The sequence below is a fragment of the Poecile atricapillus genome, chromosome 5, assembly GCF_030490865.1.
Source record: "Poecile atricapillus isolate bPoeAtr1 chromosome 5, bPoeAtr1.hap1, whole genome shotgun sequence".
Classification (NCBI taxonomy): domain Eukaryota; kingdom Metazoa; phylum Chordata; class Aves; order Passeriformes; family Paridae; genus Poecile; species Poecile atricapillus.
The window spans coordinates 9,349,744-9,363,100 of NC_081253.1; the positions used below are offsets into that span (position 1 = coordinate 9,349,744).

The 13,357-nt window shown below is 40.6% G+C and overlaps 1 protein-coding gene across 2 annotated transcripts in view; it reads left to right on the plus strand.

Annotated features, from left to right (window-relative positions):
• Window positions 1–251: 251 nt before the first annotated feature.
• Window positions 252–13,357, plus strand: part of SNX4 (sorting nexin 4) — a 31,799-nt gene continuing 18,693 nt past the window's right edge. The window contains exons 1-5 of one of the 2 annotated variants that reach the window (XM_058840216.1): window positions 252–465; window positions 1,455–1,570; window positions 9,476–9,614; window positions 9,713–9,841; window positions 10,892–10,939. In XM_058840216.1, coding sequence (XP_058696199.1) covers window positions 337–465; window positions 1,455–1,570; window positions 9,476–9,614; window positions 9,713–9,841; window positions 10,892–10,939 — 561 coding nt within the window. In that variant the 5' untranslated portion in view covers window positions 252–336. Of the gene's footprint in view, window positions 466–1,454; window positions 1,571–9,475; window positions 9,615–9,691; window positions 9,842–10,891; window positions 10,940–13,357 lie in introns of both variants that reach the window. The other variant, XM_058840215.1, reaches the window with a different exon arrangement.

Genomic DNA, 13,357 nt, shown 5'->3' on the forward strand with positions numbered 1-13,357 from the left:
GAACGAGCCCCTTTTGGCACCAGGGTGGGCAGGCCGCCCTCAGCACCCCCGGACCGAGCCTCTCCACGGTCACGGGCGGCGGCGAGGGCCGGGGCAGGGGCCTGGGCCGGGGCAGTGGCCGGGGCCGGGGCAGTGGCCGGGGCCGGGGCAGGGTCAGGGACAAGGACAGGGGCCGGGGCAGGGTCAGGGACAAGGACAGGGGCCGGGGCAGGTTGGCCCCCGCCCGCAGCCCCGCGGACACACCCCGGCCCGGCCCGGCTCTAGGACCGGCCATGGGCTTGCCCGGAGCCCGGCTCAGCGCCTGCGCGGAGCGCCGCGGCCGAGCCCCCGAGCCCCATGGAGAGCACCGAGCCCGAGCCGAGCGACAGCCGCCCGGAGGAGGAGGAAGAGGAGGAAGAAGAGGAGGAGGAAGAAGAGGAAGAAGAGGACGGCGCCCTCCTGCCCCCGGAGCAGCCCTTGGCCGCGGTGAGGCTGCGGAGGGCGGTGGCGGAGGGGCAGCGTCCCCTTCCCCGGGCCCACGGCCTGCTCCGCCGGGCGAGCACCGGGCTTTCCTGAGCGCGCTGCCCGGGCCGGACGGGGAGGGCGGCGGGGCTCGGGGGGGCCGGGGCCGGGCGCTCGCCCAGCGCTGCCCGCCGCGGCGGGAAGGGGCTACAGGTGGGACGAACCCTTCCTCCGCTGCCTGGGGCCGAGCCCTGCTCGGTGGAGCACGGGACAGAGCCGTGCAGCATGACCCTCTGAGCTGCGGGGTTCTCTTTGCAGCCCCGTCCTGGCCGCTGTCAGAGAGCTTTGTGCACCCTCTGTCCTTGTCCCTAATGTCAGATTACTGTTTATTATTATAAATTATGTTTTTGTCTCCCCCTCCCCCCTTAATTTCACAAGTAACTCCCCCTCCCTGACAGTGCAGCTCTTCCTTTGCACATGGTGGGCGTGTGGTCCTTACTAATTTCTGGCGGCCAGTGTGTAAAAAGATAACGATCCTCCTCTGAGAGATTAAAAGAAAAGCATCTTGGTGCGGATATATTCCGTTTCCTGTGAAAGGGGAGAGGTGGCTTCACGTGTCCCGGGTGTCCCGAAGAGGAATTCGCTGGTAGCTGGGAAGTGTTTGGATAGAAAGTAGTGGGGTTAGCCTGTTTGGTTGGGTTTTTTTAAAGGTTACTTTGTTACCTGTAAAGAGAAATGTTTCGTTTCTGTATCCTCCTAGCTCATGGTAGTTTTTGGTACTGAAGTTGTCAGTTTGTTGACTTTTCAATTTTCCCCCTAAAGCAGGTTTACAATTTTCACTTGCAAATATGATGCAGAACATAGGTATAAAGCAAAACCCTGTCAAAGCCTTTATCCCATAGAGACCTGTCTTATTTGAATAAATGTGGTGTGGGAGAAGGGGAGACAAGGTTAGTAGCCTTTGCCTTGTGTGGTTAATGTTACATGAATCTTTATTTTCCTCTTCTGAAAAGGTGGAAGACTGTTTGGCAAAGAAAATGGAAATCACGGTTTCAGAAGCTGAAAAACGGACTGGGAGGAATGCCATGAACATACAAGAAACATACACCGCTTACCTCATTGAGACTAGGTGGGTGATGAGAGCTCAGTCTCAAGAGTACATGGATGTGCCATTCTAAACAGATTTTCCCTCCTTCCACTCCTAAAAATAATCAGGTACAGTCGATGAGAGGATTTAGCTGTTTTGTGCTTTGTTATGTGGTTATCAACCCACTCTGGAGCATCTTTTCCTGTGAAAATTTGGAAGCTGATCTCCAGTTCAGTACTAGCGCTGGTTTTGTGTAACTCTGTACTTTAATTCTTTATTTGGAGCTTGGTGGAAAAATGTGTGTTTGAAAGTTGTTGTATTAAAATTATGTCAGTAACTGCTTGGTTATTTCTTGGACATAAGTTGGACAAATTTATACATGTATTTGTGAGATTGTATGTGAGGAGGTCTAAAGTAACAATTGGGCTTGCTTGAGATGACAAAAAAAAGAAGTCTCATGACTTGTGTCATGTGGTCAAAATGTATTGCTCAGCTTATATTTGAAGTGTTTTGCTTGATCTGATTACCACTTACTTACTCCTTCTAGATGGTTTAAGGGTTAGAGTTAGTTAACTATTTCCTTTCTTCGTACTAGCTTTAACTTTCACTGGGGAACTTACTGCTCTCAATCTTCTTGTGTTAACAAGATTAATACTACTGGTATGATAAACATTCTCAGTATTACAAACACAAAATTTCAAGTATCGAGTAGTGAGTAAAACTTTAAAATCTCTTCTAACTTATCCTTACTTCCCAAACAGTAACAGATGACTCCTATTATGTGGGATCACGTTACTCAGCTGAGGCAAGAATTTCAAAAGTAGACTTTGTTATGAGTTTTATTTAGCTGTCCTTTATATTACTAGTTTTAACCTTTGGGCCTTGCCTTTGGACTTATCTGCTGTACAAAGAAAACCTTCTGAAACAAAGCAGTTACATTTTGCAAAGGCTCTGTAGGGTTCAATTTATAATACTGTCACATAAGCCTTCTATCTGCTGGTAAAAGGTTTCTTAGCTGGTTTAGCTGATGGACACACCAGTCACTGACTGCAGACCTGCTGGGATAAGTTTACTATATTCCCTAAACTTAAAGAACAAAATCCAAAATAGACATATATTTTTCAAATATTGTAGCTCTTTTGACAGTTGGTCAGATGCTAAAAAATACTTTTACAGTGTATTGATATTAAACATCACATCTTCTCATATGGTGTTATTTTTGTTGTAATGATATTTCTGAAGGGAAAGAGAAGAAAATTGGAATCATTTGGGTCTAACTGTGATATGAAGTGTACTCTGGGGACAGATTTATGCAGCCTCAGAACATGCTGACTGCATCTCCTTTTCCAGTCATCCTTGCATTATTTTAGAGTTGCTCCCACTGGTCTTTCCCAGTTGTTCTTTCATAGTGGCAAAACTGTACTTTGCTGGCCAGATTGTGTTCTTTCATTAAGATTTATTTTACTCTGTGGGCACCAAATACCAAGATCAATTACATGTTTGTCACAGAGCGATTGAGAATGTGGATTTGTCACATCTCTAATAAAATAGGTTCTCTATTCCTTTTGCTGAGAAGGCAAAATTTCTTGCATAAATATAATTGGTGGCTATTAAATGTGTTTCCTGCTGAGCCTGTAGCTGTAGGTGGGCTTCACAGTAATTTGTCTGTGGGTAATAAGATATTTTGTAGCTGAAGAATAAAACAGTTTATAGTAATATAAAGGGAAGACCACTTAATAATAGTTGCATTATGTTTATGTGAGCTAGGGTTCCACCATTACTGCTATCTAGGATCTAATTTCAGTTTGAATTGAGGAATTCTATCTGGGTGAATAAGAGACACAAGACCATGGTATATGGTTATAGAATAGGAGCTGAGTGCTTAAATCTTTAACACGTAAGTTTCACTGGTGCTGGTGAAAATGTTTGCAAAATGCAAGTGATGGGTGTTACTTTTTACTTTTTAAATTAAAAGATTTATTAATATGCTCACATTTTTGTGTTGCTTTTGTTGATTTTTTTATTAATGTGATATTGTATTTTGATGTAGATATATTTCTTTGAGACAAAACAAACTCCATTGCTGTAGACTGCAGAACATCAGCAGATTCCAAGGGTTGTGCTTCCTGAAAGCATCTTCTTGCTTTGGACCCTTCTGCATTAGCTAATCTGATTTTTCTGTGATGAGCTATTTCCATTCAATTAGTCATGATGTCAGTTTGTTTCACAGCTTCTGTTAAACTGTACAGTTATTTAAAACTAAATCAGTTTTTATATTCTCCCTGTGAGAACGGAGGTCACTTCTACCTATTTGTGGGAAATGGCATTAAGGGAAGTACAAATTCTTAAGATGTATAGCTAAATATTCCTTCTGAGATGTGCTCAGCATACCACTTGCTTTCTATAAGGGAAGTAGCAAATATCCAGGATCTCACTTAAAACCAGACTTGCTTGTTAGAATTTTAGGCAGCTGTGTCTTATATCAGAGTCTGCATGAAACTACAAGAACTTGGGTAGAATAAACCTCAAGTCTGACTCCTGGCTTTGTACCTGTTATTTTTCATGACAGAGCTGAAAGTTAATCAAAATGCAGAACACCTCTTAAGTGCTCTGTGGTATTGCACTTTTAATTATAGGACATACAGGGAATGCCTTTTTTTTCCTGGTCTCGTTTAAAGTAAACAATTTCTTCTGTAGTAGTAGGACAATTCCATTTAGTTCACTTTCCTTTCATCCCTGCTGACTATCAGATTTCTATCCTGGCCTTCCCAATCAAACAATACGGTGACTGGCATGGCTTTTTTTTTTTTTTCTTTGGTCTGTTTTACGCGTGGCTTTAGGAAAAGGTAGCACAAGATTGTGCAGCCTGGTATCTGGCCACTTAATATCAGAATCCCTGGTTTCCAGCCCTACTAGACTTCACTTCCTCTTGCAGTAATTTGACAAAGAGGCTCATTTTATTTTCTTTTTACTCCTGCAGTATGGCTGGGAAGTTACTAGTCTTATTTCTGTTTTCAGTATTTGGAAAGTTTTCCACTAGTTAAGTTGTGATATGAGTGTTACCTGCTTCTCTGTTAAGACCTTGGATTGCCCATCCAAGGTGTGAGAACTTCTAAGGAAACTTTCTGTGAGAGAAATGAATTTTGAAATCAGTACCTGGCCAGGCCACAGCTCAGTGATAGCAGTGCTGCATTGTGGGGTTTCAGGAGTTTTTCCTTTGTTATGTGTTTTTTAGTATCCTTCTCAAAGTTTCCTGTTTTGCACTGGGCTAGGTGAAAAGCCCAGGCATGGGTTTCCTGAGAAGAGGCACAGGATGAATACCCACAGAGCCATGTTGTCTTGTGATAGAACAGTAAAGAACAGATTTTGGCCAATGGGAGTCAGGAAAACTTGTCCAAAGTATTCCAAAGGAGGTATGAGGGAAGAAGTCTAAATTCAGTGTGAGATTTAAACAGGGGAGAGTTGGGAGATGAAAGAAGACAGAGGACTTGAGAACTTAGTTTTCTGTTGGTTTTTACTTGATTGATTCTATGAATCATTCATCTTCCTGAAAAAATGTATGTTTTAGTTAAATACAGTAAACTGGGTAAAAGTCTAAAGGAACCAAAGAGTCACCTGGCTGTGAAAAATCTTCTGGCAAGATAAATGCCTCCTTGTCATACAGCTTGCCAGGTAGAAGACCAAATATTAGGCATCAGCTGTCTGAGATGCCTGAATACAGAGACTATTTCTAAATAGCTGTTGGAAAAAGTTGCCCATCCCTCTAAAATGGTGTTCCTCTGCACAGGGAGTGAACCTTGCCCACTACAGGAGTGGAAGTGTCACTTCTCATACACTGGAAGGTCGAAGGCTAAAAGCAAAGTTACTGCTTCTGCCATTGAAGAGGTGATTGCTTTTACAAGGAAATAAACCTGTGTATTTCCTTCTTGTCTGATTTACTACTTCACAGACATTTGTCTTTTTACTGCACTCAGAATTATTTAATGGCTCATTTAAGATAATTAGTTTTAAATGGGAAGTGAGAAGAGGTTAATTAGATGGACTAAAGTTTTCACTTTGACACTTTGAATTAAGGCAAATAAATGAGACATGGAGTAATGTAGTCTTTGAATTGGTTATGATAACATCAGTTATAAATGTAAAAGCTGAAGGTTTCAATTTTGTCTTTTTAATTTTTTCAGGCAGGTTGGTTTGTTCAATGAATAACTTGCATTGTTAAAAGTGTACTTAAAGGGGAAACATATGGTTTTCTTGCCTGAAGACTGTACAAGTATTATATTGTGTTTTTAGAACCAAAACAAATTGAGAAGTTTAACTGAATGTCAACAAGTGATTATGATCTTAATTGAAACTGGTCCACAATACTTGCATTTAATGGGGGAGTTCATAACGTGGTCTAGAAAGTTAGATGGTAGTGAAGGTATTAAGTGTAATGAGTACCTTTGTGGATTTTTACTTCCTTTCTGAAATGGTGTTCCCGGGGAGGAAATGCTCTTGTAATTGGTGATATTTTATGACCTCATATGTAACCAGGTGGAGACATTTTTGGTGTGATTAAAAAAAAAATTCTCTAATCTTGGTTGCCTGTCCTAAATCCATCCATGCAGTTTCAAACTCTTATTACCTCATTTAAAAGGCTATGGTACTGACTCCTAACCGAGGGCTGTGCAGTGCTTTCCCACTACAGCTTTGCAAAGAGCTTTGCTGCTCCCCTCCTTTACCCTTCAGCATTGTGTGCTCTAGAGAGCACAGCCTGAGGGTTTACTGTAAGCCTGGGTGTAAGGGGGAATCTGCAACTGATACTAATCATTTCAAAATGTCTTGAATGTATTCAAATCAATTACTTAAAGAAGCATGGCTTCTTTGTTAGGTGCTACATACGTGCCCTCCTGATGAAGATAAAAGCAGCTGTAAAAGGCAGTGTTTGGACTTCTTAGACATTGAAAATAAATGCATGTTAGCCTAAAGGAAACAAGTATGATCTGAGATGAGAATAATGTCAGGCTGCTTAAGACACACTATGGTGAGGTGGTTGTCTCAGGTGCTGTCTAGTTAAGAAAGAATAAACTATACAGGCAAGTTTGACCTTCAAGATTCTCTGGTAGTAATTTAATCTTTTTCTTCAGGGTATAGTGTGAGGTTTTTGTGTCCCTTGCAAGGGTTATAAAGCTTGATTAATTGAGACTGGGAGAAGCCTAGCTGCTGTCCACAGATCTGCTTTGTTGGAATAAATTGACAGTAGGCTTTAGATGTAGTAAACCTCCTTAGCGTCTTCATTATGGGCAGGGTAGGTGCCGTGAGTGGTATGAACTGGTCTGGCAGTCTGCTTCCTTCTTACTGGACTTCTTGAGGCCCTGTGTGGGCATAAAACTTGGAGTAACAAGGTAGTGGTTTGTGCTGATGTAGGACTAGGCTTCTCTATAAAGCTGTGGTCCTTTCCTGCTAAAGTGTTATGCTCCCAAATGACCTTTTAAAATTTTTGATTAATATTTCATTTCCTGCTTAATGTGTATGGACTGAGATGTTATTACTATGTTTTTTTAAAATAACTGATGGGTTCTTATTAATTGTAGCAAATACAAAGCTGATAAGCAGGTGTGTTCGGAAAGGGGTTTTATTGTTTTATTTTTTTCCACAGTTAAGGCTCAGCATGGACTTTGCTGCTCCTACATTCTAATTAACTCTGCAAAACAATTGTGGAGCATTATAAGCATGATTTAGAGTGAACAATTCTCCTGTCAGAAGGCTGGCACAGCAGCATCTGTATCTGCAGCACAGATGTGTCCTCCTGGGATGTGGTTGGGCTCTCAGGGCAGTCCTGACCTGCATTTTTCTTGTCTCCCTATTTATGTTTGCTTGTGCAGCCTGTTCTCAGGCAGGGTCCCCATAATACTATCACGTAGTGATGGTAGCAGTCTTTCTTAAGGGTTAACAATAACCAATGTGGAAGTCTTGAATCCCATGGTGAAAGTCAGTGCAGCTGGTTGGTAGGCTGCTGAAGATTAAAAGGATCTGTAATTCTGAAGTATTTTTATGTGAGTGTCTTGAATGGCCAGATTGTTTATGAAACCCTGCTGGGAGTTTCTCCTCTAGGAATGTAATGTTTGTGCCTTCAGCTTTTGACTAAACAATTAATATTCTGATGCATAGTAGCTCAATTCCTTAGCTATTTAAATTTACCTCTTACTCATCAATAGTTCAATCACTAGATACCTGCTTTGAGCTGAAGTGTTCTTGTAATATTTAAATGGTGCAGCAGTTAGTGAGGGGAGGAATGCTGCACAGCCTGTCAGGCTGGGCTGAGCTTACCCTCTTCAGAACTCAGTATTTGCAGGTGCAGCTTCATTGAATTAAAATACTCTAGTAGGGAAGTGTTCTGTGGGATGGTGGCAGTGTGAATAGTGGCTGTCAGCAGTGTGCTCGCCTTTTCTCTTGAATCACTCTCAAACAGTTTTAATCTGCAGCCGCTTGTATTGAATGCTATAAATTTATCCTTTTTTCTTCTTAGTTGTGAAGTTTCTTTTCCCCTACAAATTCAGTCACCTGGAATAAATGTGCTTTCCCCAAGGTATGGGTAGATACATAAAAATTGTTTCACCTTACTAAGTTAAAAAAGTATCTTTTGCATTCTTCTGTATGACATTATTCCACCTTAAGGTGTAACTAAACCAAAGCATATAGCAGGACTGTTTCTCTCTAATAAGAGTTCACTTCCTTCCTTCTGTGATGCCAAGAGAGGGCAAAAGGCAGTGCCCACAAATTCAAACATGTGAAAGTAAGAAAACCTCTTTATTGTAAGGTTTGTCAAACATGGGAGTGGGTTGCTCAGTGTGGTGGTAGTCTCAGTCCTTGGACATACTCAAAACCGAAGTGGATGTGGCTCAGAACATTCTGCTTTGAGCAAGGGAGTTGGATCACAGACATGCAGAGGTCCCTTCCAAACTCAACAGTCAATACTGTTCCATGTAGGTTTATGCCAGTGCTTTCTGTGCTAGTTAGTGATGTAAATGAAGAATAAGGTAGATACAGATATCGCTGTTTTCTGTTAAGTGCCTTGTGTGAATTCTCTCTCTGTGTTTATTCTGGCATATGCTAACTGCTGGAAGTGTTACTACACAATGCTTATTTTATGATATTGCAAAGTATTTCTGTTGCTTCAAATGCCTTGTATGAAAAAATATTTTTCTCGTCAAGCTTTTGTATTACTTTCCAATCCTTCAATATTCAATGATTTCTCCTTTTATAGTAACATAAAATCCTTTATTATCTTGCTAGGTCACGTTGGTTTTAAATCTTCAACGAATTTTTCAGACACATCAATTTTGTACCTATGTGCTCTAGCTAGTTTGTTACATTTTTTGTCCTTAAATATAAAAATGTGTCACTTTGAACAAAAAAAGAAAATTGGAAGTACTTTAAAATTTGCTTTTTCTAAAAATATATTTTAAAATATCTTAATATTTTTAAAGTTAGATTTGTAACTGTATCAACTTCTGTATGCAAGACAGTTTTTGTCCTCTGAAGTGAACTCTTTCCCACTGAATAGTAAATTTCTTCATACAATGTTCTGTATCCTTCAGGTACTCATGAAATATTACTGACTTTGAACCCAACACCGTTCCAAGAGAAATAGGGCTATTTGTGTAATGGTGTGGACTAAGCCACATGTATCTCTTTATTTGATTGTGACCTACCTGTTTGTTTTGGATGTGTAAGTGCATTGACTTTTCCTGTGTTCCTAGAGATTTGAGTGCTATCAGGTGGAAACTATAAATATTTTAAAATTAAATATGTAGACTTGAAATTAATTAAAGTTGCTTTAGGTTATGGGCAAGTCATGCAGTAATTTCTACTTATTCTTGGGGCCTTTGGTCTAACTGCACTGATGGTTTTTGAGGGAGTAGGTGATAGCTCACTAAGGTTCAAATTTGCTGCTTTATCTTTCAGAGCTGTTGAGTCACAGATTGAGGGACAGTGTGCCCCAGTGGAGTCCCTGTGGCGACGTTACAGTGAATTTGAGCTGTTGAGGAATTATTTGTCAGTTACCTACCCACATATTGTTGTTCCACCTTTGCCAGAAAAAAGGGTAAGGAAACCAAAACTGTGGATTGCTTTCTTTTGTTTGTTTTTTAATTTACTGTTGACACTCTTCTGTTTAACTAGGCTGACTTTGTTTGGCATAAGCTATCAGCAGATAATATGGATCCAGATTTTGTGGAAAGAAGAAGAATTGGTCTGGAAAACTTCTTGTTACGTGTGGCTTCACATCCTGTTCTTTGCCAAGACAAAATCTTTTATGCATTTTTAATGCAGGTATAGTAAAGTTATTTCTAAATACATAATTCAGTGTTTATTTAATTAAGATAATGTCCTTTTGATCTTATCTATTGACCCATAACTTGTTCTATGTCAGGAGGAAAGATAGACAATGTGAATAATCTTAAAGAGGAAAAGGCTTGTCCAGCTAAAAGCTTCTTGAGAGCAGTCTGCAGAAGTACAGTTGCCCTTTTAATCTACCTTATGACTTTTTTCCAATCAAGTTGTAAGGCTTCTAAGAAAGAATTTCAACCTCTTTGGAAAAGCCTGATGGAAACTTAATGCATGTTGATTTGGAGCTCTTCCATAGGACTAAAGCTGAACTAGTTACTGTGCTATACTGCTGACTGCAGGGGCAGCACTGGCTTCCAGTTTGCTTTTTGAATATCCATGGTTTCTTTAGCTTTGTAGTTTGAATCATGATTCATTCATGTATCATGGTCCAAAACTGCTACAATATGTTGTCACAAAAGTTGTGGTCAATTGTCAACTTAAGCATTGCATTCTGCAGCTTTCGACTTTAGGAGATGTTGGATAGTTCTTTTTTCTGTGCTTTGATGAGAGATTTGCAAATACTGGACTGAACAGCTATGTTTGCCACAGTACAGTATGTGGGTGAACCAATATGTGGGAGCTGAAAACAGTGAAAAACCAGCCAGTACTCCTGAGCCAGGTGGTGGCATGTGCACTGCAAACTGTTGTCACCTGTATGCTCTCTGCCTCGAGCTGCCAAGATCCTTGGAGCTGGTAATCTTAGAGGTAAAATATGTTAGCTACTCTTCTTTAGACAAAGCAGTGTGGCTCCTGCTCCCAGCTGATAGATTGAGGTAATTGAGAAGAGGGTTTTTGAGGGGAGATTAGTATGTAGGCACAACATAATGATTGGTTATTCTTAACCCAGATTCTTGAAAAGACATGGGGAGGGTTACTGAGGCAGAAGCCAGTCATACTGGAGAAGCTCCTTTGATATAGGCTCTTATAAGGACTTGCAAAAACTGCAGCATTCCTAAATCCCTCTAACTGAACATTCTTCTCCTGTATTTTTAGGAAGGTGGATGGAAAGAAATGGTGAATGAGACTGGATTTCAGCTGAAGGTAATTACTGTAATTGTTTGTCTCGTGATTGCTGTGACACAGACATATTCCAGCAAACATGTTTTAGGCTATTTATGAAAGGATGTTTGCTCTAAGAATGAGTTAAAGGCATTGGTTTATGAATAGTTGTTTTTACAAAAACCAGTGATGTTCTTGGCGTATGATAGATAGGATTGCAGTTAAGTTCTCTAGCAGATTTGCTACGTGCCTATGTGATTCTGCTGGTAATGTAGAAGTATGATCCTTACAAGCTTTAAAAGTAATGAACTTGAGGGCACAGCTGTGGGTTTTTGTGTTTTCTGTTTAGTTTAGCATTTTTAAAGGTGGGTGTCAGATTTAGTCTGGCAAGAGGTGCAAGGTGTCAAAAAAAGGTAAGCGAAGAGGTCTCAATTGTAGGACTTCTTTGCAAGAAGCAGTTGATGAAAGGGTCTAAGAGATTTGGTGCCCCTTAACTGTTTAACAGGATGTGTCTTGAAGTAATACTATCCTCATTGACATCAGCGAGTTCATGGCTGGGTAAACTGGTGGAAGACTTGCAGGAATAAATGATCTGAGGTCGTGTGCTTGTACAGGTCAAGAATCTGAGAAGCTGATAGGTTGCTGGGCTGTGTCTGGAAGAATTACTGTATGGGGACAAATACTGAGCTTTTTGTTTCATTGTAATGTGATCTGCTCTCATGAAATCACAACTGAAAGCTAGGTGGATTATGAAGGATTATTCTAAATAGTGAGAGCTAAAGAAAATCCCTGGTGCTCTTATCCTCAGTCCAAGGGGCTTTGATACTGACACTTACTGTTGATAACTTAAGTTGACAATAATTCTCTTCCATCACAGTTGGGTTTGCATACTACTAATATTCATAATGCAAACAATGTAAAGCTCTGAAGCTGCATACACTTATAGGAGTTCAGAAAGTTTATACTGGTAGGGTGTGTTCAGGAGAGCACACAGTGGTGTATTTTTGGAAGAAAACTCATAGCAGAATGCTGAGAATATTCGCCTCCCTGAAACCACATTGTAGATTAAATGAGAGATGAGCAAGTCTTGTTTTCCCTCTAGATTTGATTGTGTATGTTTTCCCTTTTACAGTTCCAGTTTCCTTAGGAAAGAGAAGTAACTTCCAAAAGCCTGGTTAAAAGAATCTTCCCTTTATGCTACATCTGAAGTATAAACTCTCAATATTTAGCACTACACTGGAAGAAAAACCTCTATTCAGTGCATGTTTTAGACTGGAATGAGACCATTTGTTTATGTTTCTGCTGCCTCTGCTGCATTTGAGCAGGATGTGTTTTTTGTCTGAGAGGATTTGAACTCTCTAACTAAACTTTAAATTAGGTATTAATGCAGTGTAGCATGCTATAGCTGAATGTTGATGTTGGAGACTTTGTTTATTCCGCCAGCTGTGTCATTAAATCATTACTTTCCTCCCTGCCAACCCCAGCACTTAAAAATTAAGGGATTTTTAATTTAAGGGATTTGTCACTTGGGATTTTAACCTTCCTGTAGGAAAGAAAAAATTCTCATCTCTCTTTAGTTTACATAAATGATTATAGGATCATAGTAGGCATTAACTCTCTGAAAACTCCTCAGCTGTACCTCATTTGATGAGTGGTTCATCTCTAAAATGCTTGTGCATGTTACTCTTAAATCAATTTTAAGACTGGACAGATGTTTCTCTAGAAGCCTAACTCTGGTGTAAATGCTCAGAAATGGTGTGTTAAAGTTACTGTGCTGCAACTGGCAAAAAGGAAATAGCCCAACTGAGATGGTTGAGCATTGTCAGGATCATGCTTCCTGCCTGACAGTGTTTGTATGAACCTACTGAACTCTTCCTTCAGAGCACTATGTGTGCCTGTGACAAAAGACAAAAACTTGCCCTGTAACTGTAGGGTAGGAAGCTGTCCTTTCCAAGTGTAAAGCCGTTGAATGTGCTTGCTGCCCCAACAGATTCAAATGGCTTTGGTGCCTGCTGTTTCAACATAAATACAGGCTTTTGGGAAATAGCTACTCAGAGGGAAGGGCTCTGATAATGTCAGTGTATCTAGGTGATGTTTGTACTGTGAGAGGATATGTGAGGAATACCTGCAGGTGTGTGTGAACAACCCAAAACAGAACTGGCTTGTATATTGATTTGTTGGGGTATGGCAGTGGAGATCCAAGACTATACAAGCCTCAGAAGTGCTCTGAATAAGCATAAAGGCTGGGACTTGGAGTTCCTGCAGTGTTTTGTGTTCCTTGTGCTATCTGGGACATTCTTCCCCATCCTGCCTTGTCTTCCTTTTGCAAGATATTCTTAGAGAAGAGTCACATGCAGTGGTGACAATGAACCTGCTTTTTCCCAATGTCAATTAGTCTTAGTCTGGAGGGTTTTGTTCCTTTACCTTTCAGTTTGTGCATTATACTTTGTTTTGGTGGTT